This window comes from Manduca sexta, chromosome 28 (assembly GCF_014839805.1).
Source record: "Manduca sexta isolate Smith_Timp_Sample1 chromosome 28, JHU_Msex_v1.0, whole genome shotgun sequence".
NCBI lineage: Eukaryota > Metazoa > Arthropoda > Insecta > Lepidoptera > Sphingidae > Manduca > Manduca sexta.
This window is the reverse complement of record NC_051142.1, coordinates 19,024,848-19,049,477: the sequence shown is the minus strand read 5'-3', so window position 1 is coordinate 19,049,477 and position 24,630 is coordinate 19,024,848. Positions and strand designations below refer to the sequence as shown.

The following is a 24,630-nucleotide window of genomic DNA, read 5'->3' as shown; positions in this document are numbered from 1 at the left end:
GTGCCCTGGTTGCGCCTCTGCATACGCCTTCGGGGATAAATCCGTGATGTGTGTATGTGTCTCAGCTGATGTCGCAAACCGAGTTGCTTCTATTAATACCGCAGTATAAATCAAGAATAGAGATTTTAGATTACTGTTATGCCTACTTAAAACCTAGAGTACACACTGATAAAAACCATGTTCAGGGTCAGTCACTCAAATGCGGAATCAAACTGAACTGTGAGCGCTGTGTTATGTCTCACAGATCTGTATCCAGCGACGAGGTCACTTACCTATCGCGGTTAGGACGCATGTTAGGATAGCTTTAGGTATTTTAGTATTCATATTAATATGTTTGAGAATGTGTCTGAGTGCCTGTTTGGCTCGTATACATTATATTTTGTTTGTATTCTGAATTTTTCTATTCGCCTGCAATCATACTCTACGTGCCTAAGTTATAGCTAACGAAATTTCTTAATTATTATTTCTTTAAGACTAGACTCAGTCGTAGTTGTGGTCTGAGTAAAAATCAGATATGTTTCATCATACTTTCCTCTGAAAATCAATCTCCGATTCTGAAAATTCTTTTCCATCACAAAGTTATTTCACGAGTCTCTAGGCTAGTTTAATTTCAAGATAGTTTCAATATGAACTTACAAAACATTCGAAGATAAATTTAGTATTTAAACCACGAGCTCACCACAAGTGTTTATTGTTTTCAAACTTTACAATGGCACATACATTTTCCTCGTCCTAGTCATGTTTTATTTATCAGTTTTGCGCAGACAATCATTATACTAGAAACATGTATAGTCATGAATCAGAAATATCTATATTTGAAAGCAAGTCTGATTGAAGGCAAAACGGCTAGACTGCCTCAAATGGAATACAAATATGACGGCTTATTGCAAGAACTCATTAACTGCGAATAATTATTACGGAGTAAGTGTGTTCTGGAGTGGAGACCGCGTCTTAGTAAACATAGCGTGGGACGCCTTCTGGCCAGATGGCGTGACGACTTATTCAAGAGAGCAGCGACTGGATGCATAAAGCAGCAGACTGGGCTCCGTGGCGTACTTTGGGAGAGGTCTATGTCCAGCAACGTGCTGATGATGATGTTGATAAATCATTACGGGCTTCTTTAATTTGGCGAATAACATATAAGGCGACCAAATACAAAAGTAAAGTTCTCAAATAAATTGTAAACAAAAGAGTGCATTCATCATTAACTGGTTTATGTAATACGTCAACTGGCCAATAAAATTAACTTGAACATTAGGAAACAGACTCTATGTTAAGTAAATTAACACAACAGATAGGTTAGTTTTAAGCAGACATTAAACAGTATAGTCAGTTACAAACGCGACATCAGGACCAAATTTGTGTTCCAAAAGTGATTACCAATTGGTAATAAGTCGTCTTGTGACTAGATCTCAAAGAGTCCTTAGAAATCAAAACATAAACAACATATTTACATATCTGCCGAGGGGTTAATCATATCTCGTGCTCTGGGGTCACATTGCCGCGTCTGCATCAAAAAATCTACCAATCCGAAGGTCATACCGCGGACCTCTTATATTTTTTACAATAATCAGCAACATAGCATGCCTAGTACCCATCATTATGTTACTATAATACATGATAGTGATGCATCTCAAATGTTTCCTGTTGTCGATAAATATGCGATTAAAAGACAATGGCTCGTTAGTTGTTATCTATACTCAATATTTACAGGCAATGAAACCAGGTTCAATACTAGCTTTAGATATTGTTTTAAGTTGAATACTAACGATCGTTTTTAATACATACACACACATGACGCATTTATCCCCAAAGGCGTATGCAGAGGCACAACTAGGGCACCAACTTTTCGCAAAGTGTGTTCCGTCCCATGAGGTGATAGGGGCGAGCCTATCGCCATATCGGGCACAAATTCCAGACTCCGGGCTGATATTGAGCAGAAAAACCCAAATATCACTTTGCCCGACCCGGGATTCGAACCCAGGTGATTGGTTAATTTATGCCATAGATTGAAAAAGGGATTACGATCGTTTATAGAATACTAGTAAATGACCGCATGCGCAGTGCTTTATACAGCTGCGTATAAAGCACTGCGCAGACATTAACTGATGCCGACACTGCGCAATGTGGCGATAGCAAGCTGTCAATATCGAATATAATTATTATGGAAATGACAATGGCTCAAAATAAATTTAGAACTGAATTAATTTATTGATTGACAATTGCTTGAACTAAATTGATAAACTTATCAAACACTGCTATGTTAACACTTGAAGCAACGGTCAATGTGCGTATGCGGGAGAATTACTAACAAAACTAACTATAATTTTGGATCACAAAGTTCTGCATGATGGCACACAGCGCTTGTCAACCTGAGACATTTAGGATTGTGGTGAAAACATACATTTTATTGTATTTCGTCTGTACTAAAATTATATATAAAAAAACATGATTTTTTACAATTTACAGCGGTAATAAGTCCTAATACGTGTACGACGCGTTCAAAAACGTAAAATGATTTTAAAAACAAACGATACGGAAGTTTAATTTGAAGTCCCAAAATCCCCAGTTACACTGCTTTAAATTCCCTTCACATCGGAACACAACTGCATTGCTTGGCAGAACGACGGAATTGTTAGTGTTTCAGAGGGCTCCCTTCCAGCTACGGGAGCGAATCCGCCTTTTTGTATATAATTTTTCCGATACGACTATCAAAACTGTCCGATTAGAACGCCAGCAATTGACAAAAGACGGAATCGCCTTCGTAGACGGAATAAGACTTCCTAACATATTAATGTCATCATTAACATCATCATCAGCCCTGTTTTATATACTGTCCCACTGTTGGACACGGGCCTCCTCTACTACTGAGAGGGATTAGGCCTTAGTCCACCACGCTGTCCTAATGCGGATTGGTAGACTTCACACACCTTCGAAATTCCTATAAAGAACTTCTCAGATGTGCAGGTTTCCTCACGATGTTTTCCTTCACCGTTAAAGCAAGCGATAATTCACAAAGAATACACATTTTTTTTTGAAAAGTCAAAGGTGTGTGCCCTTGGGATTTGAACCTGCGGACATTCGTCTCTGCAGTCCGTTTCACCACCAACTAGGCTATCGCCGCTTTTTTGATATTAATGTCGATAAACAAAAATACACAAAGCAATCGCACCGAGCGTCGCGCGTTAACACACGAATCATCAATCAGGCTATATAAGTTTATATTACAAAACTTGCTTGAGGAAAAAGTGCAACCTGCATGCGAGACTTAACCATGACCCGCTGAGAGTTCGCTGACACCAGCCTCTAATGGTTATAAAGTTAACGCGCGTTTTGAATAACCGTGTATCCTGAATGCTAACGTCTGTGGATATGTTTGTTAGTAAACATAGAAATCGCTGAATTTAAATAAAATTTAGCACACGAGATAAAACAAGTCTGTTGGCTGTCTTAGTGGCGTAATTATACTGCATGTGCGGTACGGTAGCGCTCTGAAGTCCTGGGTTCGATGTGATATTAGAGTTTTTCTGCTCAGTATCAGCCCGGAGTCGGTAATTTGTGCCCGATATGGCGATAGGCTCGTTACTTATCACTTCCTGGGACAGAACACACTTGGCGAAAAGTGGGTGCCCTGGTTGCGCCTCTGCATACTCTATATAAATGCGTGATGTGTGTGTTTATAAACCAAATCCAAAGGCCGCATTAATAAATCAATCTCACCTTTAAGTAGGATCTCAAGTAGACATATACAGTCTTACTTATAAAAAAATCGCAAAACTATACTTAGTTAAAACACAAATTTACTGGATCTGCTGTAAGGCAAAACCCGCCATTTTGCCTCTTATTAAGGTTTAAATTAGGAAAACGGTGATTTTTTTGACAGCTATTTAAGCCATTCTTTATCACCTCTTAACGCTAAAACAAGTTTATAAGTAAGACTGCGAATGTTTTGAACTAATTGATAAACAAAACTTAAGTTGACGTTTAAGACTTGTTCTCAACTGGGCCCTTATTCTGTATGACAATGTAAACGCGTAACGCGGCCGTGTCATGTTATCTTTGAGAAATGTGCGTGGAATAATATTCTGTAAGCCAAATTTCTATAGTCCTAAACATGATGCGTTGTGTTACGTGCTTGTTACGCACTGTTAAAATAACGTGCGGGATAGAGAATAAGGCCCCTGAGTCGGTTATGTTAAATAAACATAACTCAGCTGTCCAAATCTATTATATGTTGACTTAAGATATCATTTGAGATACTGTTGATAGGTTGACAGCGTCTCAGTTGAAATCGCACTTAAGAGAGAAATTGCGTTACTATTACTAATACAACCCCAAGCCAATTAATAATTAATCCTGCACTTGATCTGGACTATAAATATGCTATCCCGGAAAAATGCAATGTGACAGTTTTGTTCTAAAAAAATATGTTAGACGTATGAAGCCGTGAGCAAAAGTTAGAGGTTACACGTTAAATGCGTGCGAACAGTGTAATAAATAAAATTGGCGTGTTTCTCAGAACTAAGATGAGTGTATATACTTTTTCATGGTTTATTTATGGATAAACATCTGGACTGTTTGCTGGTTTTACGTGGTAAAACAGTTCTCCTTCGCATTCCGAATAGAAAAAAACTTTTAAGTTTTAATAAGGTTTATTAATTTGAAGACCCTGGGAGGAAATGGTAGTATTTTTCAAATTAAAATATTAGTTATACCAAATATCAATGCCAGAGTACCTAATGGCTTACTTAATATTAATATATGTTCCAGGTTCGCTGATGTGGATTTTGCAGCCTTCATGGTCACGGGGGGACTGCAAAGTCTTCGAAAGGTCGAAAGAAAATAAAATACTAAAACCGCGATAGAATCCGACAATTAGTTTAATTTCAATTCTATATTGTCAATCGCATGGCACTAAATCTGACAAATATGATTGAGACACCTAGTAGTACCTTTGCCTACTTCTTTGGGTATCAGGCGTAATGTTTTGTTAATTACACATTCATTTACTGTAAGTTTGTAAGCTTGCGTGATAACACGACCTTGCTTTAATTATTAAATACCACGGAAATGTAGACCTTCAGAAAAGTTACTCTTTTACGCCATATATTTAAGTGATATAGCCACAATAATATCAGCCCTGTATTATATACTGGCCCACTGTTGGGCATGGGCCTCGTCTACTACTGAGACGGATTGGGCCTTAGTCCACCACGCTGGCCTAGTGCAGGTTAGCAGACTTCTTATACCCTCAAAATTCTTATAGAGAACTTCTCAGGTTTGCAGATTTCCTGTTGATTTCCTTCGCCTTAAAAACAAGCGATAATTCACAAAGACACATGACTTGAAAAGTCAGCGGAACGTGTTCTTGGGTTTGAACCTTGGCTTGTTTTATTACCTACGGTACGCTTGTGATGCTCTGGTCTCGGGTTCGATCGTAGGCAAAATGATATTCGTTTTGTCTAATGAGTATCAGCCCGAATTCTGGAATTTGTGCTCGGTATGGCGATAGGCTCACTCCCAATCACATCACACAATACACACGGCTAAAAGTGGGCGCATCAGTTGAACGTCTGCCTATCCTTGCGGGATTAAAAAGCGTGTATAGGTACCTTATAGCCGCTTAGTGGATATTAAGGAAAATCTGCCAATTAAGAGTAATAAATATATCATACCTTAGTTAATACGTCACTTTATGGTTTTAAGTGCTAAGTCTCATAAGTATTTATAAACATGACACAAATTTCAAGGAGTTTACCCTTGCGGCATATCGCGTTTAAAATAAATATAAAGGAAAACCGCAAACCTTAGCTGTTATTTTATTTTAAAATTGTTTACTTGCTGTTGTTGTTGCCTCTTTTTATAGTAATGAATAGTTACAAAAAAATTATGCACCGCGCAAACGTCAAGTTTGTTACCGATTATTTGCAAGATTGTTCTTCTAGGAGTTATTGTCATGTAGTGGAAGTTTACGTTTAATACTATTTAAGTTGATATGGAAATGCGAGTGCCTCATTACATATAAATCTTTTTTCCTCATTCACGACTTGTATACATATACATATACTAGCTTTTGCCCGCGGCTCCGCCCGCGTTATAAAGTTTTTCAGGCTAAAGTTTTCCATTATAAAAGTAGTAGTTTCCCGGGAGCCTATGTTCTTCCCAGCGTCTCAAACTGTCTCCATACCAAATTTTATCCTAATACGTTGGGTAGTTTTTGAGTTTAACACGTTCGGGCAGACCGATGCAGCGGGGGACTTTGTTTTATGATATATTTTTGTAGAACTTTTTAAGAGGAACAATCCCGTCATACATTATTGTTGCATAACTTTAACCGTTTACGCAGCGCACGCAACAGAAGCTCTCAAAACTAATAAATTGTCCCCGTTTTTGCATCATGTTTCATTACTGCTCCGCTCCTATTGGTCATAGCGTGACGATATATAACCTATAACACTGCAGGAACAAAGGGCTATCCAACACAAAAATATTTTTTCAGTTCGAACCGGTAGTTCCTGAGATTAGCGATAACTGCTCCGCTCCTATTGGGCATAGCGTGATGATATATATAGCCTATAGCATTCCAGGAACAAAGGGCTATCCAACACAAAAGAATTATTCAGTTCAAACTCCTAGTTTCTGAGATTAGCCATTACTGCTCTGCTCCTATTGGTCATAGCGTGATGATATATAGCCTATAGCACTTCACGAACGAAGGGCTATCCAATACAAAATGATTTTTTTAGTTCGAACCTGTATTTCCTGAGATTAACCATTACTGCTCTGCTCCTATTGGGTATAGCGTGATGATATATAGCCTATAGCACTCCACGACCAAAAGGCTATCCAACGCAAAAAGATTTTTTCAGTTTGGACCGGTAGTTCCTGAGATTAGCCATTACTGCTCTGCTCCTATTGGGTATAGCGTGATGATATATAGCCTATAGCACTCCACGACCAAAAGGCTATCCAACGCAAAAATAATTTTTCAGTTTGGACCGGTAGTTCCTGAGATTAGCCATTACTGCTCTGCTCCTATTGGGTATAGCGTGATGATATATAGCCTATAGCACTCCACGACCAAAAGGCTATCCAACGCAAAAAGATTTTTTCAGTTTGGACCGGTAGTTCCTGAGATTAGCCATTACTGCTCCGCTCCTATTGGGTATAGCGTGATGATATATAGCCTATAGCACTCCACGAACAAAGGGCTATCCAACGCAAAAAGATTTTTTCAGTTTGGACCGGTAGTTCCTGAGATTAGGCATTACTGCTCCGCTCCTATTGGGTATAGCGTGATGATATATAGCCTATAGCACTCCACGAACATAGGGCTATCCAACGCAAAAAGAATTTTTCAGTTTGGACCGGTAGTTCCTGAGATTAGCGCGTTCAAACAAACAAACAAACTCTTCAGCTTTATATAATAGTATAGATATATATATATATATACTAGCTTTTGCTCGCGGCTCCGCCCGCGTTATAAAGTTTTTCAAGCTAAAGTTTTCCGTTATAAAAATAGTAGTTTCCCGGGAGCCTATGTTCTTCCCAGGGTCTCAAACTGTCTCCATACCAAATTTCATCTTAATACGTTGGGTAGTTTTTGAGTTTAACACGTGACAGACAGATGCAGCGGGGGACTTTTGTTATATTATTTAGAACTTTTTAAGTGAAACAATCCCGTCAGACATCATTGTTGCATAACTTTAACCGTTTACGCAGCGCAGGCAACGGAAGCTCTCAAAACTCATAATTTTCCCCGTTTTTGCAACATGTTTCATTACTGCTCCGCTCCTATTGGTCATAGCGTGATGATATATAGCCTATAGCACTCCAGGAACAAAGGGCTATCCAACACAAAAAGATTTTTCAGTTCAAACCGGTAGTTCCTGAGATTAGCCATTACTGCTCCGCTCCTATTGGTCATAGCGTGATGATATATAGCTTATAGCGGTCCACAAATAAAGGGCTATCCAACAAAAAACGATTTTTTTGGTTGAAACCGGTAGTTCCCAAGATTAGCCATTACTGCTCCGCTCCTATTGGTCATAGCGTGATGATATATAACTTTGAGCACTCCACAAACAAAGGACTATTCAACACAAAAATATGTTTTCAGTTCGAATCGGTAGTTCCTGAGATTAGCCATTACTGCTCCGCTCCTATTGGGTATAGCGTGATGATATATAGCCTAAAGCAATCCACGAACAAAGGGCTATCCAACGCAAAAAGAATTTTTCCGTTTGGACCGGTAGTTCCTGAGATTAGCCATTACTGCCCCGCTCCTATTGGGTATAGCGTGATGATATATAGCCTGTAGCACTCCACGAACAAAGGGCTATCCAACGCAAAAAGAATTTTTCAGTTTGGACCGGTAGTTCCTGAGATTAGCCATTACTGCCCCGCTCCTATTGGGTATAGCGTGATGATATATAGCCTATAGCACTCCACGAACAAAGGGCTATCCAACGTAAAAAGAATTTTTCGGTTTGGACCGGTAGTTCCTGAGATTAGCGCGTTCAAACAAACAAACAAACAAACAAACTCTTCAGCTTTATATAATAGTATAGAAGTATAGATATATATATATATATAGGCATAAATCATCCATTAATAATTAAAATTTTCACAAAACATCTTAGTTTTTGTTTTAAGATTTTTGATAATTTTGTAGTTGAAAGTATGATGCTGCCGCTGCAACTAATTCTCCTAGAGTAGTATTAGTGCCATTAGGGCGTAAAATTTAATTTATTTTTTATATATTAATAAATTATTTTGTATGAAACTTACACTTTTTTATTTTACATCTACTACTCAAGTAACTTATTGTAAAGTGTTATTTCCAAGTAGCTAACTATGTGTTTTAATTTAGTAACGCGATGTCATAATGACCCTGTACATAGGTACCTAAGTTAAAACAGTTTAGTACATTCCGAAAACAATTTTATCTTTCACGTGATTCCTTAATCTTAATGTGTCCTCCAAATTAAAATATTTAAAAAGTTTGCAGGAAATGTTCCTCATATATTTAAATATATTACTGGTTTGGATCGTGGTGTGAATAATTATAAATATTTTGAAAATTAATGAGATTTCAGTGACGTTTAAAATTAAGTAATTTATTCGGCGTTTGTGGTCATATCACTATTTAACAATGATGAAAGGTAATTGCCATGACGGTAATTATTTTTTTTTCAGTGAATATGTTTTTTTTTTTGTTCATTACCATTTAGCAGGAGTTGAAGTCACGCGGTCTGTCGTATCTTCTTTGATTAGTTGAAAAAGTAGGCTTTGAAGAGGTCACATTTAACTATAATATGATTAGGTAGGAGGAAAATAATTCAAAAATAATTAAAAATTGCTGTATTACTTGCATATAGTGTTATATTTTATTCTTATACTAGTTGACCCGACAGACGTTGTCCCGTCTTAACTATGAATTTGTAGCGCGCATTCTGTCAATCGCTGACAGATATTTTAAACAATTGAAAGTTATATAAATTTAATATTTTCGTTAGGTTTTCTTAAATTTTATAATTTTCCGCGCAATTTTTTTTCTTTCATAAGAACCATCTCCTGACAATAACAAACACAAAAAAACAAAAAAGTGAAATCAGTCCAGCCGTTCATGCGTGATGGCGTGACCAAGAGAAATAGGGATTTATATATATATATATATATATATATATATATATATATATATATATATATATATATATATATTTATATGAGATATATGAGATATATTTATCACAACTTATAAGCAAAATTTCACATCACGGGTTTGAGTAGTAAATGTGTGAAGACGTAATAAATATACTAATTAGTTTTTATAATATTAGGATATTTGCTGAGCCCGCTGGCTTCACCTTTCTTGCATTGAAAAGCAGGTGGGTCATTTTCATTTTAGGCAGCAGGGTGGCGTGGCTAAAATACACTGGGAAATACTGCTTAGAGATATTAATGAAACTTTTTTTAGTTAATGTTTGTAGAGCAAGATCGTGCAAAGCAATCTATGAGTCCCAGCCTATTCCTAGAAGGCCAACATGTTCCATATAAACTATTATGTATGAATGTATACATCAACAAGTCGCCACTTGATAATCAGCGACAAATATCTATAAAATGATAAAAAATCATAATACTAATAAAATATTTTAAGTGGAAAACCCGCATCATCGATATCTACAATATATATGGTGTGTATCAGCCCTAAGTGACCACCTACCATCAGCCCGCTGGTGACCACGCATGTGACATCTGATACCGGTTTGAATTAGTTACGCATTTCCTTTATCTTAATCTCTTTATATTAATCGACTGATGGGTGTCGTGACAACTTTAAATATCGTAAATCCTTTAATTTATTGCATGTTATCAAGGCTTATTGTTTGCCGCGATCCGGCTTAAGGCAGTTAGATAGTAATATTTTATAGTATCGCAATGATAGGTACAAGTGTCCTCTATTACTGAGAGGGATTAGACCTTAGTCAACCGCGCTGGCCTAGTGCGGATTGACAGACTTCACACACCAAATATTATTAGGGAGAACATCTTAGGTGTGCAGGTTTACTCACGATGTTCTCCTTCACCGTTATAGCAAGCGATAATTTAGAAAGAATACTCACAAAACTTTAGAAATGTCAGAAGTGCGTACATTTCGGCCGTCCGCATTATAAATTTGTAGTTTCGTTCCGGCTTACGTGCTCTGTAGTGCTTTTGTCGAGTAAAATAGTGTACACTTTGAAAAATTGTTACTTGCTATAAAAGGTTCGTCGAAATCAGTTTAGCCATTGCAAAGAACAATCTGTACAAGCAAATCAACACATAAAATTTAAAAACGTACAAGTCTGAAATCTGCAAATTACCAAACCAGACTGATGGACCATAATTTCGCAATTCTTATGCAGAACTTTTGAGGCTTATTCGGATTTCAGACGGTGTAGTTTATACGCGTTCGATCTAAATGCATATTGGTATTTTTATATAAACTTCAAGACACTGTGAGCTCATTCTGCGTAGGACCGTCAACAGATAAAAAATATAAGTATATAATTGCAAAATATAGGCAGATCTTGTAACGTTGACTTTTCGGACAACCCACACTTTAGTCCCCCCTCCCCCCCCGTCACTATGAAGGCTGCAAAGTCTTCAAAACGTAGGGAGAACATCATCGTTTAAAAACTGGCAATAAAATCAGAAAAATAGTTTTATTCCAAACTTTATGAGATAAAATTACCTTCAAAATTCATTTAAGTACCAACGTCATATTAATACCGAGCTACTTGGTACAAAAAATAATTAATTATAGTAATTATATAGCTAATATTCGTGAATTAAGCTAAGATAGCCTAGTTGGTTGTGGAAGGGACTGCCGAGACGAATGGCCGGAGTTTCAAATCCCAAAGGCACACATCTGTGACTTTTCTAAAATTATGTAGGATTTTCTTTGTGAATTATCACTTGCTTGAACGATGAAGGAAAACATCGTGAGGAAACCTGAATGCCTGAGGAGTTCTCTATAGGAATTTCGAGGTGGTGTGAAGTCTACCAATCCGCACTAGGCCAGCGTGGTGGACTAAGGTCTAATCCCCGTCAGTAGTAGAGGAGGCCGTGCAGTGTGACAGTATATAATACAGGGCTGATATTATTATTATTTATTCGTGACTGAAAACCAAGCCTTTTCCTACGGTTACAACAAATATTTTTTGTCTCTTTATCCGATAAACTTTTCAAACAGAAATTATGAATTCAAAACAACACTTTCCAGTGATCAAGTTAAACGATTTTATTCTAAACTACGTCTTTACGTTGGCAAGGCGGCATGGAATAACTAGTAACTCATACAGATGAGCGAATCATTAATACCACGTATGCAATGTCTAAATACCTAGACATAACGTCTTATCTAATGTATAACTTATCTCGTGATCCCGATGTTAGGTTATAGTGTTTCGTATCTAGACTTGATCGACCTTGACATTTCAACTCTTAGAGCTGCGGTTTAGCCAGTTTTATATTAAGAACCCGGCTCGACTGAATATAGCACGCCTTTTTCTCTTTTAAAGGGTAGGTAGAATACCATCACGCAGATAGACATTTCCGTCGGCGGTAGCCCGTAGTTGTCCCTAATGTAAGATGGCCACCGCGAAATTATAGTTGGTATGTCGTGCGTAGGGATAATTTAGAGACTCGGCAGTCGCTCTACCTTTACTGTATCTTCGGGCTCAACGCCGGGTCTTAAGACACGGTGACCCTAACATAAGAACCTAATAATAACATGAATCGCCCCCTATGAAGGCTGAGCGGTAATAATAAAGCACTTTTTCCAGGAAACTAATAAAAAGATAGTCTATCACTCGTTTCGCCAGATATGTTAAATGCCACGTGACTATTGGGTTTTATCGAGTATACTAAACTACGGATAACTGAGCAGAGAAAGCCGGTTGAATATACCTGATTCAGTAATCAAATCTGAGACCTCAACATAGTCACTTTGGCTACGCAAGACAACTACAACAAGATGTTATTATTTTTTTGAAAAAGGTTTTCCTGTTTCGTTTTATAAGATTGTTGGAGGGCATATCACTACGCTTGCGTTCCTAAAGGGTAGGTGCAAAGAGACGCTTCGCCATTTCCATTTAATAAGACAAGTTCCCAAGCTATTTCTTTTTTTTAAATACATTCAATTACCTGACATGGAGATCAAACTCGGGGCCTGCACTTTTGAGAAACTACTGATCAATATACAGTTTTTAATGTAAATCTAGAGGTAATCTCTGAAATGAGTGCCAGCATATTCCGAAATATCTTTTTAAAAAGAAAGCTATTTTATCTCAAACCCTTAGGCCAACATAATAAGAATTATATTGTAGACAAAATTACAAATAAATTACTCACAAAAAATATACTCAGAGATGGAAAAAAACCTTTATGAACAAACAAGTACGTCATTGTCAAAAATTGTTTACGGCACAGATTACAAATACGACATAGATAAATGAAAATTGGGTAAGTAGATAGCTCCTCACGTTTTTTCCTTGAACACAATAAAAATAAACTAGCGTCCGACTCGAACACATAACAGGTGATTTTACGATTCGTTTAAAAGTAAACAATGTTAAAAAACAATAAAATGTATCCACATTACTAATTTGCCACCCGATAAGCATCAACGGGAAATGCACAAACAATTTATCTAACAACTATAATATCGACCTTATCTAATCTGAATAAGAATACATTTTCCATTGAAACTTGATTAATTTTCCAGTAATATCAATTAAAAAAGGCCCTTAAAGTTATTTATATAAGATTTAAAACAATCATAGTTAAATGCTTAGTCTTACAATGACTAATGTCAGAAACAAAGGTTATGATTTAGCAAATAAATGAACCATTTACTAAACAAATGAACGTCATTAGATATTAATCTCTTAATGAATTATTAATGTTATTATGTAATTAAAATTAATGTTTATTTTGTTCAAACGATTATAATATTTTTGTAATGTATTAATAATGTGATTAGCTTATTTATAATTAAAATGCATTCGGCATTTCCGAGGTAGATTAGTCAAATATATTTTTCTAACTAAAATATATGAAAATAATTTAATTTATTGTGCAATATATAATCTTATTGTGAAATTAATTAATGGCAATTATATCAAATTAATTGTTTTTTTGACCCAGGAACTAAACATACGACCTGTTCGTTACCTTTCACACACTAATCGAGATTCAGAATGTAAACATCGAGGTTAATATAATGTATAGAAATGTTAAAATAATTTGCCCTAATTTCAACATAGATAAATTTGTATTATCTGCCCATAAAACTTGAAAGTCTTAATTCAATTGTGAAAACCGTATCGAATTCGTTCAAGTATATCAATAGCGAGCCAATCATAAACACTGCTCGCAGTACCTTCGCGATTTCAATAAAATAATTCTAGCCCTATTTCTGACATCTGGGATAATCTGTGAATGATAGAATACGCAGGTAGACTTCGCATACCTTAAAACAAATTTTCAAACAAATTACCTTCACCAGCAAATTAAAATCAAAGGCCCCGATTAAAAGACAATATCCACTCTCCGCTAATTTGAAAAACATTCCCAAATTTACCAACAAACTGCATTCACATACAAAAATGCGTCGAAAACCACTAAACAATGTTCCAAGCCATCTGTTTGTAAACACTCCGCGAACGCGCGCGACACAACGCGCGGGCCGATTGCGACTGAGCGCACTATCTGTATCAGCATAGATATGTAAACATTGGAAGGAGTGGGGAAAGGGGGGTTAGTACCCATTTTAATTTGATTTTTAAAAATATTTAAGGTAAAAAAAATTGTAATTGTGGGTATCGAAAAATAATTAGCTAATAACAGACCTACCCTATTCAACGCATTTGTATTGAAACGAATCAATTAATTACGTTTTAATTACATTTTGTTTTGTTTTTTTCATGTTTTTATTTATTTATAGAAAAACATGTCGCGTAAATATATATGCGTAAAACTGAAGTTAAAAAGTAGATTAATGCACTGAAAAACGTATAAACACATTCTTTATATCCATTATGTATGTAAATACTAACCTAGACTTTTCTATTAGATCAGCTGGAAAATTAAAATAAATTGTCTTAAATCCATAACTAATAGATTGTTAATATAAACATCGTGTTTTCATTTTGAGTGAATTATATTCAAACTCGGCTACTCGTATCTGTCGAAGAAGAAGTTTCAGCGCCGTTTTTTTGTGGTGCAGCAACACCGCCCTCTATTGACAAGAGTTCGGCATTGCTGTTATTTTCTGGGTCCATCCTTTTTATTTGTGACGACAACCAATAAAACACTTAAAACAGTTTGACAATATAATTTTTCCCAAGAGAACTTTCTTACTCGAGGTCTGATTATACTCTGCCCTGTCCAACAGAAAACCTTGTACAAGAAAACTATTCTAGCGTTCCGATTGGCCAACCAATCCGGCGCTCTGATTGGTCAATATTACACAGAGTCTATTGAATTACTTTTAAATAGAAATCCTAAAGTAACATCTCCTAATAAATCTCTTCATAATAGTAAAGTAACTTTACATAATTATTAGTGAATATTAATAATAAATTTATAATCTAGAAAGAATTTAAACATTAAAAAGGAAACAGTATCGCCGTAATGATATGCCATCTATTGGAGATATTGCGAAACTTAAATAAAAAGCAAACAACAGTTTACTATTTGCAATATTCAATATTGCAAATTTGTAGTTTGAGCTATAATAAATAGTTAATGCAATATAATAAATAACATATGGTTAAAATCAATCACTTAACCATTTTTATTGGACTTTGCGGCGACATATCTATTAATACTAGGTGTTGCTCGCGGCTTTGCCCGCGTAACTAGCCTTATCCGCTTTAAAAGTTACAAAACGTCGTCAGCGCCATCGATTAAAAAAAAGTACTATACCCTACAAGAGCAAATTACTAAGATAAAAAAGGGGTTTATCCAGGTCACGGTCTACTCATGTGCTAAATTTCATCTAAATCCGTTCAGCTATTACTCAGTTTACTCCTAACAAACAAACAAAAATGTTCACTAATTTTCACATTTATAATATTTTTAAGATAAGAAAGATTACAGCGAATTTTGGTCTTTGTATTCATAAAAGAAACTATGCCTACTATATACTACTATATTTTTATGGAATATATTGAACTTTTGATAATATAATTTCAAAATTAAATTATTATAAGATGTTGTAATTAACAAGTGTAAAAAAAGTAATTTGCCATTTTAATAATAGTATACAGAAGATATCTATCTATACTTATAATAAATCTGTAAAGAGGTCAATTCTGTACATGAAATATATTTCCAAAATAACTACCAGGGGGTGATTAGGGATCGATACTGATGCCAAAAATGCAATTAGTAAAATTTTTGTCTGTCTGTCTGTATAACCGTTATAGAAACAAAAACTACTCGACGGATTTTAACGAAACTTGGTACAATTATTTTTCATACTCCTGGGCTAGTTATAGTATACTTTTCATCACGCTACAATTAATAGGAGCAGAGCAGTGAAGGGAAATGTTGGGAAAACGGGAGAAGCTACTGCATTTTTTAAGCTTCCGTCGCGTGTGCAACCTTAATAGTTAAAAGTTCCTTCGATTTCACGAGGATCCCATCATCAGACCCTGACCGGACAATCGGACCACCTGCATACCACCATATATTAAAAAACATCCCAACAAATTGAGCACCTCCTCGACTTTTGAAGTCCGAAATCCACGCGGGCGAAGCTGCGGGCGGAAGCTAGTTATAAATAATTACTTAATTGTTTATGACAAACAATCAATTAGTTGTACTTAACAACCAAATGAAAGAACTCCATTACCATAATTTCCGAAACAAGGCTCCGATTCTGAAAATTCTTTCAGAACATTTTAAGTAGTATGCAATTTTTTATCCTTGTAATGGAACCGGACTTTTGACGCAGTCAGGGATGCAAACAAAACTATGTCACAGAATAAAAAGCGTACAACACATTGCATTGTTTCACACAGTTCATAGATTTTATAATTATAGTAAGCTTAACAATGACGCTATAATATTGATTAATGGTAAGCCAACCTTAAATGAATAGATTACCCAGAGATAACGAAATGTATATGTCGCAGCACCTTGTTCCGTTAGTGTTACTATGCAATAAATTGTTATTGAAGTAAATAAGTGTTTCAATAATTGAATAACTGTCTGAATAAATAAATATAGACTGGTGATAATGTACCGTTCATGTAAAAAATAACTAAGCAAATAGTTTGACTATGACATATATTATTATTATCATTTGCATTGTCCTTTAACAAACCTACATCTGTCTCTATAGTAGTATTTTTTGTGTATCGGACCCTGCATTCAACACCGGGGAAACCTGCGAATGGAATACTAGATTCCCTCTGGAATGAAGTTGGGAGGGGATATCTGGGGAAGGAAGTTTGAGGGAAGGAGAAGGAAGTCTCTTAGGAAGGGAGGAGGAGAGAAGAAAGAAATGCTCGCGAGGCCTCAATCTGAATTGGCAACCATGAGATATAAATACTTAAGTGTGTGCCTAGGACCACGACAAATGTCCTCCCGTGCATGGGCGTGCATTCGGTGTGGAGACCGAGAATACAAGAATTGCTTCGGGAGTAATCTATATTAGTATTAAATCGCAAAGGCGTAAAAATTACGATTGATGAGAGATAACTATCCCTCGGTAGTTGACATAATTTCGGCGGCCTATACGCAGGCTGCTCCAAGATATTATACTATGAGAAATACAAGATTTTTCTAAATATTAGTCACAGTTTAAATATTGATTTATAATATAAATGTGGCAGATCGACCGGTGTATAACTACTGTCTCATATAGGTACCGTCTTTTCGTATCGTAAGTGGTATTTTGACCTTCAGTAGACTTGTGGTTGATGATGAGAAAACAATTTGTAAATATAATACAGGCCAGGATAGTGTAGGTTTATTGGTGGTAGGATATATTTTATATCCGCTCGCATAGCGACCACCGTACACAAGGTGTTAAAACTCGCTATCGTGGCCCACCCGTGTCGTGCTTTCGGGGATCAGATTGTGTATATCCAGTTCCAACAGGCCGGCATAATTGTGTCGACTGCCGAGGGGTAATTATCTCTCGTCGGTGGACATTCTATTGGACCCCACTCCACGTACCATCAGGTACAGTGAGATCACCTTACCTTGCCTGTAAAAGAGGGTAAAAGCAATACAAGGTAAGTTATTGTAGGCCAGTGTAAAAAAAAACAGAGAGGCCAGTTAAATTGTGTGTATAATGCTTATAATTTTGTTGATTTATAATAACTTTAGATATCTTATCTTAGTATATTTAACGTAATACTCAACTAATACACAATATTTCTTGAGATTAATGTCATATTGTTTAGTACGTACGCGATATCTTGGCTTGTCGGTTGGAGTAAAATACAATTATTGATGCTACTGCTTGATAGGATGAATGAGTTCGTAACGCCAGTGTAATAACTTGCTCTAAAAGACACAGGACACGAATGAGGGCAAAAAAACAACAACAAAATGGCGGGCACAAACTATCAATCTATAATAAACTTATAAAGAGGTAAATTTTGTAACTTTGTTTGTTAAAGGAGCTGATCTATCTATCGGGCACTACTGAACCAATTTCCAGTAATAGGAAGCTAAATTACTCCTTATCCTATAAGTTACTTTTTATCCTGGGATAATATAAATCGGGACTTTATCCCCAAAAAAACATATCACGCGGGCGGAGCCGCGGGCAAAATCTTTTATTTCATATTCATACAATGACTATTACGCTGACAGTCACTAACTAACCGCCATTTTCAATAAACGATCTCAATCGCTTTTTTCGATCTATCTCAAAACTGGGCCAATCGGAACAAAGTTTTTTCTTAGGTGCTTACAAATGAGTTATGTTGGTTCATTCTCGGAATCGGCTTGAAGATTGATATTGGGATCGTGTATTGAAAACAGCTGTAAATGGATATTGTAATATCATCCACTGTTAACGTATCCGTAATCCGTTAGTTTAGTATGATTTTCACATACCAATCACCTACAATACTACAAGGATAATGAATGCTCTGACGGTCTTAAACGAAAGAAATAAGGATTAGGGTGGCAAAATCGTTTCGCGGGGACGGTTACGGGAGACAGCTTGATACTTTTCACCAGTGGAGCCTACCAACCGGCCCAGATGCACCGATCACGACCATGATGGGGTTTTAGTTAGCATTGGAGTATATAAAGTATATATTATATACATTATTATGTTAGGGATGTTTCTCGAATCTCTAGGCAGCTCAGCATTGGGTTTTAAGGCCAGAGAACTAAGCCTAACCATCAAATCGCCCTTCATGAAGGCTGGGCGGGAATAGAAATCGCTTACTCCGCGAAACCAAGAAAAGTTATTAATTTAGGCGGCGGAAATCTATCATTATAATATGAAATACAAAAGCAATCGCTCCGATAACCTCATTTTTTTGAAGTCAGCTCATCCATGTTGTAGTTAAAATATATGGTTAGAGTTTTACTCCACCACTAAGTGAATCGTTATTTCGTGTCTATATCTGTCACCAGGCCGTAATGAACACGCAGTTTTATTACGTTTTGAAGGAAATTGTAGCCAGCGTAATTAGGCACTATGAGCCCTAACCCGCCCCGGATTCCGGGGGTGGGGGGCAAACCGGAGCTCATGCCCTGAGCGGGAAATATAAACTTGGCAGACGAATACACAACTCATCACTTTCACAACTTTGACTACTGAGACGTTCAGTACATTAAACACATAAATACCTTCCACGGGTTGCGAAATTATGACAAGGGTAAAAATATAGGTGGGTGCGGGCGGCATTATTATATATTGCCTCGCCTCGAAAAAATTCATGATCCAGGGCTAGACCTAACATATTATGTCTCTTTACTAAAAATAACTTATTTACGGTGCGCCTGTCAGACATGAAAGGGACATTGTAGTATACAAATAATGTAAGTAAACCAACAGTGTAGCTTGACCTGGCAATCGAATTCAGGACCTGAAATCTATATATTGGGAATGTATAAACATACTTCCTATACTATCACGATGAGGTACTACATTAAACATATAGTACCAAGATACTTGTGGATTCGTTTCCGAGTCACGTGTTTGTGTGAAGGAGTTCTTGACTAGAAGTGTTAAAAATTGTCATAGGCATGAGTAGCTGATATTAACACCTCTTATGAGTAATCGCGAGTCACAAACCATTAAATGGAGCTATTGTTTTTATAGTATAATAGCTTCGTTATGTTATTTTTAACAGTGTAGTTTTGTATTAGTTATGTATATTTTTTTTATAAACTGATACTTATAGATTTAAAATACACATCTTTATTCGAGCACGTAAGTAGTATGTCTACTTAGTAAGTAAGTACTTTATAATATTTTTTAGTTTTCAAATCAAGACAGTGAACTACGTAGCTGCTCAGAGTTGGACTAGTGCTAAATAGTCAACGATAATCTATACATAGTATAAAATAAATTCCTTTTCTGTCTGTCTGTAAGTATGTTATCGATTTTCTAAAAGCCTACTGAATTGATTTTTATGACATTCGGTATGGAGAAAGTTGAAGACCCTGGGAAGGTTCCAGGCTACTATCCCAGGAAAATATATAGCGGGACTTTTATCCCGGGAAACTCCTTTACGCAGGCGAAGCCGCCAGCAAAAGCTAGTATACTGTAATAAAAAATTAAGTATGTAAAATCAAATATTTTAAACAAGTAACTTCATGCCATACTGTTTTTCTTTTCAGAACAACTAATTTAATTTCGTAAATTATACAGTTTAATCTATAGAGATAGCAATAGTGCTATGTCAAATAAAAAGTGCCTTCAAAACATTAAAACGTAAAATGCCTTTCGCGCATCTTGTTATAACAAATGCATTAGGCGTTTTGTATAAAAATAATATGTTTTTTTACAATCGATTGAATCTGCGCCTAGTGCCTACTGACCGCAATCTGTGGGATTGTAATTTTTACTTATGCAGGTGATACCTAAAGTATTTCAGAATTGTAGGCCCGACAGATCCTTGTAGTCGAAAACTACTACACAAAATATCAGAATTTAATGTAGCGTTAAGATATTAGTTAAATAATCTGTTTAATATCAGAACACAAAATGTTAATTCTCTATATTTGCTGTTATTATTTTATCAGGCATTTCATTACATAATTTTCTGTATTTGCTATAATTATTTGATGAGGCGCTTTATCTTTTCGAGACGAAACAAGGATTTGAATAATTTTAATGTAGTTAATAAACAAAATTCCCTGCAACAGAATAACGAAAGTAGCGTACTCAAAGAAAAACCACCTTTATAGAAAACTTCAGGTACCAATAATTGTTACCATACTAGGGAGGTTAAATTTTTGCCCAGCAATCTGACATGATATTTTGAATTTCGCTGATAGTATTATTGCCAACGAATACTGGAGGATCCCAAGAACATTCAACTTTCAAGTCGTGACAAACGATTCCCATTTAGGCTTGGTCAAAATACTAGTCACAGTAAAATGTTGGCAATTTATAAAACAATGCGGAAGTAATTGTAGGCACATAGGTAAGTACGAACAAACAGTTGAAGAGCAAGCTATGAGTTATTATTAACTTATATAATTATTCATAATGATATTTCACTTAAAAACCTATATTGACGAAGAAAAGTAACGTGTGAGGTTCAGCTGAGAATTATGAAAAACGAGTCGCGGTTTCGATATCGCCTCGGGACATAATATTAATGTTTGTTCTTAGATCTATCTTGTGTTTTTGTAGTACTAAACTTATCACGTTTGGACATATAAATATGTCTCCAATATATGTATCGGACACCCGAGACTTGAATCTTAATTTGGGGTCAAGACTCGTCGTGGTAATGTTGGGTGTATTTTAAACATTGGCCAGACATTGAAAAGTTTCCGCGGAGTATGCTGGTTGTAGGTTATATTTATATACGCCCGGAGAGCGACAAGGTGGTAAAATCCGCCATAGTGGTCCACGTTAACAAGGTGTTAAAACCCGCCATAGTGGCCCACGTGTGTGTCGCATTCCGAGATCAGACTGTGCATAACCAGTTCCAACAGGGCGGCATAATTGTGTCTACTGCCGAGGGGTAATCATCACTCGTTACTCGACATTCTATTGGACGTGCTCATATTAAAAAAAAAGTATTTTAAATGGGGATCCAAGTTTGTTTCTACCACTTAATACGTGGCTGGAGCCGCGAGCATCATGTAATTAATAATAAATGAATACTTACGATTGATCATCTGGATCCCCAAGACTTCGCCGTCTCCATTTCTTCGCTGGTCTCTCCCTGACGCTGTTGTACACGACGCCTGTGAATTTGTACTGTGCGTCATTATGACACACATTTTCATCTACTTCTAGATATTTCTCTAATTTTCTATCTTCCTCATTTTTTACGTTTTCTATTTCTGTGCTTACGAAGGATTCGTTCACGATTCCAAGCGTGCCGTCCATCGTCTGAAAATACAAGTTGTTTTTAATTTTGCGGACAATTATTCACGAAATATAAAGTCTGAATAAATATAGAAGTTAAGTACAGTCGAATCCGTTTATAATGACATCGAAAGGAATTGACAAACACGTCATAATAAGCGGACGTCATACAAAGCGTTTTGTGAAAAAAATACATTTTTATGTAAATAGTATGCATGTATTTAAGTACTTTAATAAAGAAACATAGTAACTTATAAAATAAAAATTGCACGTAATAAGTACATACCTATGTATGTATGTATGTACATAAAAGTTATATTTTTTTTAATGTAAGTAATCTGTAATTTTTGTCTGCTTTTGTTTTTTTATTTTATTGTAAAAACAGTCTCTAATACTATTGTGTATAGAAGACATCGCTATGTCAATTACTCACTGAGATTGAAAACAAAAACGAGCCACGTGCCGAACGTCGTCGGGAATCAAGGAACATTACTGAAGGCGTAAAGAATCATGTCGGTCATTATAACCGGACATAATTTATTAAAAGGGGTCACAATAAGCGACATGTCACTGTAAGGGAAGTCATTATATACGACTTTTTTTATAAAGAATCTTATATGAAAACCAAACTTCGTAGTGTAATTACGTCATAATAAGAGGTTGGTCAATATAGGCAGAGTCATAATAAACGGATTATACTGTATTAAACCTATTCTATTTTCTGCAACTGTATTTTTTTATTTCTTTGTATTATATTTCCCCTACGAATTAATCCAAGCATTTCATAACTTGGATTAATTAAATTCTAAACTGTTTACGTTTTTATATCTAACATTTACGTTTTCAAATTTTATATAACAGCTGTGTTGACAACGTAGAATTTTAGTTATATGATATGCCTCATATCATTTTATAATAAATATTAATAATATCAGCCCTGTATTATATACTTGCCCACTGCTGAGCACGGGCCTCCTCTACTACTGAGAGGGCCTTAGTCCACCACGCTGGCCTAGTGCGGATTGGTAGACTTCCACACCTTCGAAATTCATTCGAAGAGAACTTCTCAGATGTGTAGGTTTTCTCATGATGTTTTCCTTCACCGTTAAAGCGAACGATATATTCACAAAGAATACACACATGATTTTAGAAAAGTCAGAGGTGTGTGCCTTTTGGATTTGAACCTGCGGACATTAGTCTTGGCAGTCCGTTCTACACCCAACTAGGCTATCGCCGCATATCATATTACAATATTAATAATTTTACACACAGATTTCCTGACGAGTAAACTAGTAAAAGCATAGAACAAGCTCCACAGGATATGGTTCCAGCAGAAAATGTAAATGGCTTTAAGAACAAACTTGACAAATATGGTGCTTGAAAATCGGGATCTATAATTGCATAATACAAGCATATCATTTAAACAAACTGCCTGCTTGATATCAAAAAATGATATTCCCTATCTGTTTACGAAAAAAAAGTCACATCGAATTTCCTTCAGTCGTTTACCTATGCCTGATACGCATATGACCCCCAAGTATCTTGTTCCCTATCTCCCTTCCTAAGCTTGTTATATTGAATACATGATTTTGAGCGGTAGAGATTACTAATTAATATAAGGTGCTAAACTCCTTTACGGGCATAAAAATTAAAGCTGTAATCCACAGCATTCAAGTTTTAATTCAAGTATAAATTAAAATGTTCTAATAACTTAAGCCTTACATAATGGTTAAAGAAGATTTTTTGTAATAAATATTACTTTAGTATTTAAATATTTCGCTATTACAAGGCTGTATGTAATTATTTTTTTTTGCATAATTATATTATATTTTTTGGTAATATTTTTAACAATCCCGAATAATAAATAAAGGGGGAACCATAAGTTAATACGTTTTATAACTTTTACTTTTATTATATTTTTTTTTCATAAATAAATATTAACATAGGGCCTTGTAATAGTAAGTCAGCGATTTGTTTATAGTTTAAACTATGACTCACTTGGTAATTAGTATTTTATTTTTAGATTTATATTACAAATTTATTATAATTAATATTCACAGACTTGTAGTACCATCTGTTTTTAACTCAGTGGCGCTTAAAATAATAACTGATTACTCTGAAAGTCGCTTGTGGGACGGCGCACGCAACGCCACGGCATGATATACTCGCGCCCTGATTAAATACTAGCTCTGTATTTAATATTATTCTTCCGATTGACACGAGCCTCCTTAACTGCTAAAAGAACCTAAACCCATCACACATAACGACGCCATTCGGCAGAATGTTTCGGAACTTATTTTTATTGCGATCACCCAAAATCAGTAGCAACGCCATAAAGAACTTTAAATAACAAAGTAGTGCGTGGCCTTCTGATAGTTTAAACTTGATTGTTTACTTTTTTATCACAAGCCCGTGAACATATTGTGATATTATGTCGAACTCTAGGTACCCACAAAGATTTTTTTATAAAACGTGCAATAAATATTGTACTGCATAGCAACCCTTCTACTTATAATATGGGTGATATATATTAAGAATTAAAAAAACTC

General features: G+C 35.8%; 1 protein-coding gene across 6 annotated transcripts in view; it reads right to left on the bottom strand.

Moving 5' to 3' along the window:
* The window catches only part of LOC115446400 (P protein), a 47,982-nt gene extending 25,877 nt beyond the window's left edge, over positions 1-22,105 (bottom strand). Inside the window, exon 1 of one of the 6 annotated variants that reach the window (XM_037444392.1) lies at positions 21,879-22,105. In XM_037444392.1, the coding sequence (XP_037300289.1) occupies positions 21,879-22,102 (224 nt within the window). In that variant the 5' untranslated portion in view covers positions 22,103-22,105. Of the gene's footprint in view, positions 1-14,020; positions 14,265-16,408; positions 16,428-21,878 lie in introns of those variants that run through there. The other 5 variants (XM_037444397.1, XM_037444394.1, XM_037444393.1 and 2 more) reach the window with 5 other exon arrangements.
* Between the last annotated feature and the right edge of the window lie 2,525 nt (positions 22,106-24,630).